Source organism: Saccoglossus kowalevskii, chromosome 4, assembly GCF_978046115.1.
Source record: "Saccoglossus kowalevskii chromosome 4, keSacKowa6.1, whole genome shotgun sequence".
NCBI lineage: Eukaryota > Metazoa > Hemichordata > Enteropneusta > Harrimaniidae > Saccoglossus > Saccoglossus kowalevskii.
In genome coordinates, this window is record NC_140644.1 from 35219003 (window position 1) to 35232520 (window position 13518).

The 13518-nt window shown below is 34.6% G+C and overlaps 1 protein-coding gene across 1 annotated transcript in view; it reads right to left on the minus strand.

Moving 5' to 3' along the window:
- Positions 1-1447: 1447 nt before the first annotated feature.
- LOC102810182 (uncharacterized) overlaps positions 1448-13518 on the minus strand; it is a 47173-nt gene continuing 35102 nt past the window's right edge. Inside the window, exons 10-14 of the mRNA XM_085498093.1 lie at positions 8023-8128; positions 5476-5556; positions 4054-4173; positions 2588-3700; positions 1448-2234 (exon numbers count right to left, since the gene is read on the minus strand). Of these exons, the coding sequence (XP_085354219.1) occupies positions 2142-2234; positions 2588-3700; positions 4054-4173; positions 5476-5556; positions 8023-8128 (1513 nt within the window). The 3' untranslated portion in view covers positions 1448-2141. The remainder of the gene's footprint in view (positions 2235-2587; positions 3701-4053; positions 4174-5475; positions 5557-8022; positions 8129-13518) is intronic.

Sequence of the window (13518 nt, forward strand, 5' to 3'; positions counted from 1 at the left end):
AATCACCAAAGGTAGTATCAATGACCCATGTGTCTAATAAAATTACCAAAGGTAGTATCAATGACCCGTGTGGCTAACACAATCACCAAAGATAGTATCAATGACCCATGTGGCTAATAAAATTACCAAAGGTAGTATTAATGACCCATGTGGCTAACACAATTACCAAATATAGTACCAATGACCCATGTGGCTAATAAAATTACCAAAGGTAGTATCAATGACTCATGTGGCTAACACAATCACCAAAGGTAGTATCAATGACCCATGTGGCTAATAAAATTACCAAAGGTAGTATTAATGACCCATGTGGCTAACACAATCACCAAAGGTAGTATCAATGACCCATGTGGCTAATAAAATTACCAAAGGTAGTATCAATGACCCATGTGGCTAACACAATCACCAAAGGTAGTATCAATGACCCATGTGGCTAATAAAATTACCAAAGGTAGTATCAATGACCCGTGTGGCTAACACAATCACCAAAGGTAGTACCAATGACCCATGTGGCGAATAAAATTACCAAAGGTAGTATCAATGACCCATGTGGCTAACACAATCACCAAAGGTAGTATCAATGACCCATGTGTCTAATAAAATTACCAAAGGTAGTATCAATGACCCGTGTGGCTAACACAATCACCAAAGATAGTATCAATGACCCATGTGGCTAATAAAATTACCAAAGGTAGTATTAATGACCCATGTGGCTAACACAATTACCAAATATAGTACCAATGACCCATGTGGCTAATAAAATTACCAAAGGTAGTATCAATGACTCATGTGGCTAACACAATCACCAAAGGTAGTATCAATGACCCATGTGGCTAATAAAATTACCAAAGGTAGTATCAATGACCCATGTCGCTAACACAATCACCAAAAGTAGTATCAATGACCCATGTGGCTAACACACAATACTCCCAAGACCAATGCAAATTTAACAAAATATGATTCGGCTTATAAAATACAAAATCCATGTTCTAAATCCAGCATTACTTATGGGCATTACTTAGGGTAATTCAGGAATCAAGGCATCCCCAATGATGAATCTTGAGTCAATACATCCAGAAGAAATGTTGATTAGAAGGAGTATTATATTTAATTAATAATAAGGCATTATAGTCCCACCATATGAACCACAAGTGCAATAATTTAGAATTAGGCAATACTAGGGGAGAAAAAACGGGTAGGGTGGGCGTTATTTCTGTACTTCAAGAACTCACTTAACTCTGTTCTATCTGTAATTCAGAAACTCCCTAGAAAAGCCCTGTACATCAAACAGTAAGTACTATTTGGTATACCGGTAGTAGCCGTATTCACAATAAGAAATGTAAAATTAATAGTTAGATATACTTCATGATAGTACATGTACAATAAGTCTATAGTTGGAGTAAGAATTCCAGTAAAGACGTTCATACCAAGCCAAATTAAGTAAAAGTTGTATTCAGTTAAAATCTGTCAGACTTTCAACATAATCTTTATTTAGTTTTTGTGAGTGTGAAAAAAGATTAAGCTCCACATCATTCATGGACATCACACATTGTTATGTACAGTACAATTTGAATTTCAGGATTGATTTACAGTTCTGGTCTGACTTAATAGTTTTTACGCTATGTTTGGATTTGCAAGTATTTTTTTCTGTTTTAAATAAATTCCATGTACTTAATAAATCATAAGATACAATATGTTCATATCTAAGTACATTTAAAAAAAACACAAAACACATCAACTACATGCACCATAACATATATGAAATACATTGGGTTTTATTTTGACTTTGTTGCTTTTGTTGTGGCAACCACACTGAAAAATATTTGTATTGTATGAATAAATAGTGTATTTTCTCCATATTAGAATCAATAAATGTATTTATCATATGATATAGACACACCACTGTCATTTATGTAAGCACAATACATTATATTACTAAAAGTTACTATGACCTAAGAGTTACCATGGTCATTACTTGGTAATGTCATACGACCAAATATTCATGCACACGACAAGCAAATCTTTTACTAATTAGGTAAATTTTATTTGTAAAGCAGTCCCATTCAAGGAACTGTAGAGTCATTTTAAGTAGTAGTTATTATCTGTAATACAATGTTCAGTCACATCAATCACTGCATAAATTAATGCTCTTCTACAGACCAGACACCACTAGGATAGGAATGTTCAATACTACCAGCATCTTCACCCATTGCCACTCTTCGATGTGTTACAGCCTAAAAACAAATACAATGTATACTTTAATATGTTCAATCAGTTCTACTATTCAACACTCACAATGCCACACAAATACAAACAGTGAATACAAAAACACAGTGTATCAAAACTCATAAAATTAAAGGAAATGATTCTCAGATTGCCAAATTCCGTCTGGCTACCTCACTAAAAAATACTTCACAAATATTAGGTTCAGGGGGAACACTAGAGCTGAACTGTGATGATCAATTGTTACATCACATAGATCTTTTTATGTTCTCTTGAAAAGCAGTTAACAAGTGTTAATCCAATTGCACAAATGATGATAGATCAGTACATGTTTTCAGAATGATATTGTTCAACAATGACCCACCTTCTTCAATATTTCTGCAATGCTGGTTAGCTTATCATGGCTTATTCTTGTGAGATCAGCTAACTGACTTGGATGTGGATTATCAGTAGACTTTAATTTTGCTTTTTGTTTCAGTAGCTCAGACACTGGGATTTTAACATGACTGGCTGCAGGAGCAGCCAACGTTTTTCTCAGTGGATGCGTCTTCTTCAAGGAATGACTTGTTTTGGGTCGTGCACCTTGTGTGATGGCAAGTGATCTTGCTACATCTGGTAGAGGAGGTGGTAAAGGAATGTTCCCAGGTTGTTTCTGCACAGTTGGGAGGGTTTTTTCCCAGGCAGTGGACAGCCTAGCAGGCTTATCAGATGAATCTCTTGTTTCAGATATGTGTATTTTTTCTGGTCTTCTTGGACTTGTTCCTTTGGTAGGCGATGATTTTCCATTTTCAAATCTGATGGAACTATGATCACCCTTCTCAGATGTCACTTTGTCTTTTGGCAATTGAACAGAGCTAGCTGGGTGATCAAATTTAACAAGTGATTTTAAAGATAACACTTTGCTTTCAGCTGCTGGTAATTCCCCTAAATGTGTATCAATGTCACTAAATCTTACAGAGTGTTTACCACTCCCCCCTGATCTATCAGAATGTACATCTGTTGCAGATTTCACAGAGCATTGTTCACTAATAACAGATCTTTCACTGACTAAATCAGATTCATTACATTCCAGTACGGATAAATGTACATGATGCTGCTCATCCACAGCAGTGTTGTCATGCATAGTATCCAATACACTCTGTGGAATCTTCAATTCAAATTCATCAATACTTTCCTTAATAGACTTAACGTTCCAATCCTCATCCTCAGACATACTGTCATTCATCTGATATACATGCTGGCCGTCCAAACAAGGAATAATATTGTCATCCATACTGAGCTGAAGATCTAGTTTTGGGACTACTCTGACACTTGTCATTAACTCCTTGTCTGATAATTCAACTGATTTGTTAACAAGTTCAATGATACTTCTTGCAGACTGAACGTCGTTCATTGCTTCTCTTGGGATTCCAGCTGCAGCAAACAGGTCTCTCCATTCTGGTGGGAATGACAAACCTTCCAGGGATATTAAGATGTCCTAACAAAAGGAAGAAATTATACAACAAGATTGTGAGGCAATGGATGGATTGTACTAATAAATGACAGGCATAACAGAAGACAAAATGATGAGTTTCTATTAATCATGGCACTGTCATCAATATATTTTAGATTTTAGACTATTTTTTAAAGATATTATATTAAAACTGATATCGAAACGCATGAAGAGGGAAGGGGTACTCGATATGCAGAAAAAAATATTTTAAATGTCACAGATCTAGTGAGAATTTAAGCCAATTAATACTATTGCATATATCATACAGTGTTTGAAGCTTAGGTTTTTTTTAGAAATAAACAAATTGGTATTACAATTTGTGTAACCTAGCTCATTACCTTGAAAGATGGTCTTTTATTTGGTTTAGAATCCCAGCACATAGTAATCAACTTCCCTAGCTTTATCGGACAACTTTCAGGAATCTCTGGTCTTTTATTCTCACGAACTCTCTCCATTATCTGCAACACAAAGGTCAAATACAATAGTTAAAAGGGGATGGTTCTCATGTTGAAAGTATGTTGTGAATTCATACCAGAATGTATATAAGCATGTTGTGAATTCATACCAGAATGTATATAAGCATGTTGTGAATTCATACCAGAATGTATATAAGCATGTTGTGAATTCATACCAGAATGTATAAAAGTATGTTGTGAATTCATACCAGAATGTATAAAAGCATTTTGTGAATTCATACCAGAATGTATATAAGTATGTTGTGAATTCATACCAGAATGTATATAAGCATGTTGAGAATTCATACCAGAATGTATAAAAGTATGTTGTGAATTCATACCAGAATGTATATAAGTATGTTGTGAATTCATACCAGAATGTATATAAGTATGTTGTGAATTCATACCAGAATGTATATAAGTATGTTGTGAATTCATACCAGAATGTATAAAAGTATGTTGTGAATTCATACCAGAATGTATAAAAGCATGTTGTGAATTCATACCAGAATGTATAAAAGTATGTTGTGAATTCATACCAGAATGTATAAAAGCATTTTGTGAATTCATACCAGAATGTATAAAAATGTTGTGAATTCATACCAGAATGTATAAAAGTATGTTGTGAATTCATACCAGAATGTATAAAAGTATGTTGTGAATTCATACCAGAATGTATAAAAGTATGTTGTGAATTCATACCAGAATGTATATAAGTATGTTGTGAATTCATACCAGAATGTATAAAAGTATGTTGTGAATTCATACCAGAATGTATAAAAGTATGTTGTGAATTCATACCAGAATGTATAAAGTATGTTGTGAATTCATATCAGAATGTATATAAGTATGTTGTGAATTCATACCAGAATGTATAAAAGCATGTTGTGAATTCATACCTTAATGTATACAAGTATTTTGTGAATTCATACCAGAATGTATATAAGCATGTTGTGAATTCATATCAGAATGTATATAAGTATGTTGTGAATTCATACCAGAATGTATAAAAGTATGTTGTGAATTCATACCAGAATGTATATAAGCATGTTGTGAATTCATACCAGAATGTATAAAAGTATGTTGTGAATTCATACCAGAATGTATATAAGCATGTTGTGAATTCATATCAGAATGTATATAAGTATTTTGTGAATTCATAAAAGTATGCATTTTAGTTCACTGTATATTACCACTAGAGGGCAGTGTTTAACAGCTGCATACTACATGGAGTCAGTATATACGTTATTGTCTGCAATTTCGACTCATAAGTCAATTGGACAGGAGAAAACTAATTCACCATACCTGAAACATTGAAAGTCCTTGATAAGGCCGCTGTCTTGTCAGCATTTCCCATAGAATGATCCCAAAGCTATAGACATCAACCTGAAAATGACATTATTTCATAAATGAATAGCTATATAGTCAGAATATTGTACATCATGTTGGTAGTGTTTATATTTCATGAGAATTGATAAAAGTCAATGTTCTCTCTGTCAAGCACCAAGTCTAATTTGCATAATAATACATCTAATTTGCATAATTGTTTTTGCATAATAATTAGTTTCAACAACAAACATTGTGAAACAACAACTACATATCAATATAAAACATATAACACTAAACTGTAAAAATTACACTGATTGTATAGAATGTTTCAATGGGGAAGCATGATTTGGTTATGTCAAATATCGGGATGGCATGTGAATAGATAAGTATGAGACAAGTGTACCATAATGTATAGTAATCAGTGTTACTGTATGACAGATATACCATAATGTATAGTAATCAGTATTACTGTATGACAAGTATACCATAATGTATAGTAATCAGTGTTACTGTATGCCAGGCATACCATAATGTATAGTAATCAGTATTACTGTATGACAGGCATACCATAATGTATAGTAATAAGTGTTACTGTATGCCTGGCATACTATAATGTATATTAATCAGTATTACTGTATGACAGGCATACCATAATGTATAGTAATCAGTGTTACTGTATGACAGGCTTACCATAATGTATAGTAATCAGTGTTACTGTATGACAGGCATACCATAATGTATAGTAATCAGTGTTACTGTATGCCAGGCATAGCATAATGTATAGTAATCAGTGTTACTGTATGCCTGGCATACCATAATGTATAGTAATCAGTGTTACTGTATGACAGGTATACCATAATGTATAGTAATCAGTGTTACTGTATGCCAGGTATACCATAATATATAGTAATCAGTGTTACTGTATGCCAGGCATACCATAATGTATAGTAATCAGTGTTACTGTATGACAGGTATACCACAATGTGTAGTAATCTGTGTTACTGTATGACAGGTATACCATAATGAGAAATAAGAAAAAAAGAGAAGGAAGACAAAATTGTTATTGACAGGATTGATCAGTCAGAAAAAGCACAAACCGACTAGGTGTTGTCTTTCAATGAACATGTGATTCCATTGAGAGTGCAAAGCACTGAGCTTGTGTAACAAGACACTTCAGCCAAGGTTGTGCAATGAAAAAAGATATCAGAGTGACTATATTGTAGCAATGTTTGACTACAAAGTAGTAGTGTCCATTTATACATCACTGAGCTTGTGTAACAAGACACTTCAGCCAAGGTTGTGCAATCATAAGAAACTAAAATAGCAGCTCTAGTGGTGTTTGGCTTTTAAGGTAGCTGGACTATTATTTGCATATCTGCATTCTACGGTGTGTTACTTAATCAAAAGTGAAAAATAACTTTTTTTGTAAAAAAAATAATTACGCATTTATGGTGGTGATTAGAAGTTTTTTTTTCACTTTTCCTAGTTGTTCAATAGTCTCGTAAATTGAATGTGTCTGGTCAGTTTTATTCAAGCAACGCGTGTCCTGAATTTTAATTTCTGTTTTAGTCGCATTGCCCCCAACTCAAACCACAACACATTGGTAAATAATCCATGAAATAGTTTGTCTGGACACATTCAAGTTCCTCTCATTGTCACCTTAAAGCTGTGAAAATTTGGTGTAAATCTGACGACAATAAGTATACGTTATTTTTTGTTTAAAGACCTTGTATTTTGAAAAACATAAACTCCTAGAAAACGTCCATGAAGTCACAGCAAAGATTTTCAAGCTTGTTTATCTGCACAAGTGACTTGTTTTCCCATCAAAGTGTGTTTTAACATGTGTAGGGAAATCCAAATGTGTAAGGCTATTGGAAACCAACAAAGTAAAGGAATAGGATAGCTATAGTTCGATAAAATCGGCAGATGAAAACACCAAAATCAATGATTTTTTTCAGTGGCTGTGTGACCTTGTGTCTGACACATTCATATGCAAATGACAAATCTGTGAAATAAACAGGGGCGGAGACAAACCACTCAAATGTTTGGAAACACTAATTGTGTGTCAGATAGCTACTGATAATATAAATAATACATCCTAACATTGCTTTGTCTTGAGTTTATCTTTAAAACTTATAGGCACACAGATTAAACCTGTGTTGTTGATTTTGGAAAACACAACTGAAGCTACATTGCTTCCCTTCAGAAAATCTATATTTTAACCAACTTACATGACATTCTAGGTTACGTTGACTTTATCAGATGAAAGTTGATAGTGCATTTCACCAAATAATAAATAAATGTGAAAATCGTAATTTTCAACACAAATAATAGTCTCGCTACCTTAAGTGACATAAATTATACAACTGTGAAATTCCTACATTACTTCTAAAAAAACTTTCTTTTTTTAATTCTAAGTATTGTGTTCGTGTTTGAGATGACCTTAAAAGTAAATCTGTGGAGGCTTTTTGATGGTGATGGAAAAACTACAGTGACTGTTCAATGGACACACATCAATCTTACCTTAGTAGAGATGTCACCTACTGAAGGATCTAACAATTCAGGTGCCATCCATGCCGGTGTACCTTTCATACTACCGGTCTTTGAAGCAACAACATCAGCATCATGTCTAGAAGTAAGAAAAAAAACCCAGCAGTTAAATATCTTTCATTAGAAGACTCCTCCTATATGAGTATTGCTTTGTTATTTAGTTATCTTATCCTATAAAAACATCCAAACTACATGAAAGCTGGCAAACTGAATGACACTACAGAACATTGTATTAATTGTGCATGGTACAAAATGTAGTTGTGTATTTGATGTACCATTATATATGACACATCATATATTTATGTACAATGGTCAAAACATAAAAGAATATACTACGAATGCTTACAACAATGTGATCAAACATTTCACAATGTCCATAAAAGACAATTTCTTTAAGCATTATGGTTTATCCCTATACAAGTGTTGTATTTCCAATTCTGTCTATCAGTATTGCATTCAGTGACAAGTTTTCACTGAAATCTAGGGTACAAGCCAATTGATGATACCACAAATCTAGTTTTCACTGAGATCTAGGGTACAAGCCAATTGATGATACCACAAATCTAGTTTTCACTGAGATCTAGGTTACAAGCCAATTGATGATACCACAAATCTAGTTTTCACTGAGATCTAGGTTACAAGCCAATTGATGATACCACAAATCTAGTTTTCACTGAGATCTAGGTTACAAGCCAATTGATGATACCACAAATCTAGTTTTCACTGAGATCTAGGTTACAAGCCAATTGATGATACCACAAATCTAGTTTTCACAGAGATCTAGGGTACAAGCCAATTGATGATACCACAAATCTAGTTTTCACTGAGATCTAGGGTACAAGCCAATTGATGATACCACAAATCTAGTTTTCACTGAGATCTAGGGTACAAGCCAATTGATGATACCACAAATCTAGTTTTCACTGAGATCTAGGGTACAAGCCAATTGATGATACCACAAATCTAGTTTTCACTGAAATCTAGGTTACAAGCCAATTGATGATACCACAAATCTAGTTTTCACTGAGATCTAGGGTACAAGCCAATTGATGATACCACAAATCTAGTTTTCATTGAGATCTAGGGTACAAGCCAATTGATGATACCACAAATCTAGTTTTCACTGAGATCTAGGGTACAAGCCAATTGATGATACCACAAATCTAGTTTTCACTGAGATCTAGGTTACAAGACAATTGATGATACCACAAATCTAGTTTTCACTGAAATCTAGGGTACAAGCCAATTGATGATACCACAAATCTAGTTTTCACTGAAATCTAGGGTACAAGCCAATTGATGATACCACAAATCTAGTTTTCACTGAGATCTAGGGTACAAGCCAATTGATGATACCACAAATCTAGTTTTCACTGAGATCTAGGTTACAAGCCAATTGATGATACCACAAATCTAGTTTTCACTGAGATCTAGGTTACAAGCCAATTGATGATACCACAAATCTAGTTTTCACTGAGATCTAGGTTACAAGCCAATTGATGATACCACAAATCTAGTTTTCACTGAGATCTAGGGTACAAGCCAATTGATGATACCACAAATCTAGTTTTCATTTAGATCTAGGGTACAAGCCAATTGATGATACCACAAATCTAGTTTTCACTGAGATCTAGGTTACAAGCCAATTGATGATACCACAAATCTAGTTTTCATTGAGATCTTGGGTACAAGCCAATTGATGATACCACAAATCTAGTTTTCACTGAGATCTAGGTTACAAGCCAATTGATGATACCACAAATCTAGTTTTCACTGAAATCTAGGGTACAAGCCAATTGATGATACCACCAATCTAGTTTTCACTGAGATCTAGGTTACAAGCCAATTGATGATACCACAAATCTAATTTTCACTGAAATCTAGGTTACAAGCCAATTGATGATACCACAAATCTAGTTTTCACTGAGATCTACTAGGTTACAAGCCAATTGATGATACCACAAATCTAGTTTTCACTGAGATCTAGGGTACAAGCCAATTGATGATACCACAAATCTAGTTTTCACTGAGATCTAGGTTACAAGCCAATTGATGATACCACAAATCTAGTTTTCACTGAGATCTAGGTTACAAGCCAATTGATGATACCACAAATCTAGTTTTCACTGAGATCTAGGTTACAAGCCAATTGATGATACCACAAATCTAGTTTTCACTGAGATCTAGGGTACAAGCCAATTGATGATACCACAAATCTAGTTTTCATTTAGATGTAGGGTACAAGCCAATTGATGATACCACAAATCTAGTTTTCACTGAGATCTAGGTTACAAGCCAATTGATGATACCACAAATCTAGTTTTCACTGAGATCTAGGTTACAAGCCAATTGATGATACCACAAATCTAGTTTTCACTGAAATCTAGGTTACAAGCCAATTGATGATACCACAAATCTAGTTTTCACTGAGATCTAGGTTACAAGCCAATTGATGATACCACAAATCTAGTTTTCATTTAGATGTAGGGTACAAGCCAATTGATGATACCACAAATCTAGTTTTCACTGAGATCTAGGTTACAAGCCAATTGATGATACCACAAATCTAGTTTTCATTGAGATCTAGGGTACAAGCCAATTGATGATACCACAAATCTAGTTTTCACTGAGATCTAGGTTACAAGCCAATTGATGATACCACAAATCTAGTTTTCACTGAAATCTAGGGTACAAGCCAATTGATGATACCACAAATCTAGTTTTCACTGAGATCTAGGTTACAAGCCAATTGATGATACCACAAATCTAATTTTCACTGAAATCTAGGTTACAAGCCAATTGATGATACCACAAATCTAGTTTTCACTGAGATCTAGGTTACAAGCCAATTGATGATACCACAAATCTAGTTTTCTCTGAGATCTAGGTTACAAGCCAATTGATGATACCACAAATCTAGTTTTCACTGAAATCTAGGGTACAAGCCAATTGATGATACCACAAATCTAGTTTTCACTGAGATCTAGGGTACAAGCCAATTGATGATACCACAAATCTAGTTTTCACTGAGATCTAGGGTACAAGCCAATTGATGATACCACAAATCTAGTTTTCACTGAGATCTAGGGTACAAGCCAATTGATGATACCACAAATCTAGTTTTCACTGAGATCTAGGTTACAAACCAATTGATGATACCACAAATCTAGTTTTCACTGAAATCTAGGGTACAAGCCAATTGATGATACCACAAATCTAGTTTTCACTGAGATCTAGGGTACAAGCCAATTGATGATACCACAAATCTAGTTTTCACTGAGATCTAGGGTACAAGCCAATTGATGATACCACAAATCTAGTTTTCACTGAGATCTAGGTTACAAGCCAATTGATGATACCACAAATCTAATTTTCACTGAGATCTAGGTTACAAGCCAATTGATGATACCACAAATCTAGTTTTCACTGAGATCTAGGGTACAAGCCAATTGATGATACCACAAATCTAGTTTTCACTGAGATCTAGGTTACAAGCCAATTGATGATACCACAAATCTAGTTTTCACTGAGATCTAGGTTACAAGCCAATTGATGATACCACAAATCTAGTTTTCACTGAGATCTAGGGTACAAGCCAATTGATGATACCACAAATCTAGTTTTCACTGAGATCTAGGGTACAAGCCAATTGATGATACCACAAATCTAGTTTTCACTGAGATCTAGGGTACAAGCCAATTGATGATACCACAAATCTAGTTTTCACTGAGATCTAGGGTACAAGCCAATTGATGATACCACAAATCTAGTTTTCACTGAGATCTAGGTTACAAGCCAATTGATGATACCACAAATCTAGTTTTCATTTAGATCTAGGGTACAAGCCAATTGATGATACCACAAATCTAGTTTTCACTGAGATCTAGGTTACAAGCCAATTGATGATACCACAAATCTAGTTTTCACTGAGATCTAGGGTACAAGCCAATTGATGATACCACAAATCTAGTTTTCACTGAAATCTAGGGTACAAGCCAATTGATGATACCACAAATCTAGTTTTCACTGAGATCTAGGTTACAAGCCAATTGATGATACCACAAATCTAGTTTTCACTGAAATCTAGGTTACAAGCCAATTGATGATACCACAAAACTAGTTTTCACTGAGATCTAGGCTACAAGCCAATTGATGATACCACAAATCTAGTTTTCACTGAGATCTAGGTTACAAGCCAATTGATGATACCACAAATCTAGTTTTCACTGAGATCTAGGTTACAAGCCAATTGATGATACAACAAATCTAGTTTTCACTGAAATCTAGGGTACAAGTCAATTGATGATACCACAAATCTAGTTTTCACTGAAATCTAGGGTACAAGCCAATTGATGATACCACAAATCTAGTTTTCACTGAGATCAAGGGTACAAGCCAATTGATGATACCACAAATCTAGTTTTCACTGAGATCTAGGGTACAAGCCAATTGATGATACCACAAATCTAGTTTTCATTGAGATCTAGGGTACAAGCCAATTGATGATACCACAAATCTAGTTTTCACTGAGATCTAGGTTACAAGCCAATTGATGATACCACAAATCTAGTTTTCACCGAGATCTAGGGTACAAGCCAATTGATGATACCACAAATCTAGTTTTCACTGAGATCTAGGTTACAAGCCAATTGATGATACCACAAATCTAGTTTTCACTGAAATCTAGGGTACAAGCCAATTGATGATACCACAAATCTAGTTTTCACTGAGATCTAGGGTACAAGCCAATTGATGATACCACAAATCTAGTTTTCACTGAGATCTAGGGTACAAGCCAATTGATGATACCACAAATCTAGTTTTCACTGAGATCTAGGGTACAAGCCAATTGATGATACCACAAATCTAGTTTTCACTGAGATCTAGGTTACAAGCCAATTGATGATACCACAAATCTAGTTTTCACTGAGATCTAGGTTACAAGCCAATTGATGATACCACAAATCTAGTTTTCACTGAGATCTAGGGTACAAGCCAATTGATGATACCACAAATCTAGTTTTCACTGAGATCTAGGTTACAAGCCAATTGATGATACCACAAATCTAGTTTTCACTTAGATCTAGGTTACAAGCCAATTGATGATACCACAAATCTAGTTTTCACTGAGATCTAGGGTACATGCCAATTGATGATACCACAAATCTAGTTTTCACTGAGATCTAGGGTACAAGCCAATTGATGATACCACAAATCTAGTTTTCACTGAGATCTAGGGTACAAGCCAATTGATGATACCACAAATCTAGTTTTCATTGAGATCTAGGGTACAAGCCAATTGATGATACCACAAAGCTAGGTTACAAGCCAATTGATGATACCACAAATCTAGTTTTCACTGAGATCTAGGTTACAAGCCAATTGATGATACCACAAATCTAGTTTTCACTGAGATCTAGGGTACAAGCCAATTGATGATACCACAAATCTAGTTTTCACCGAGATCTA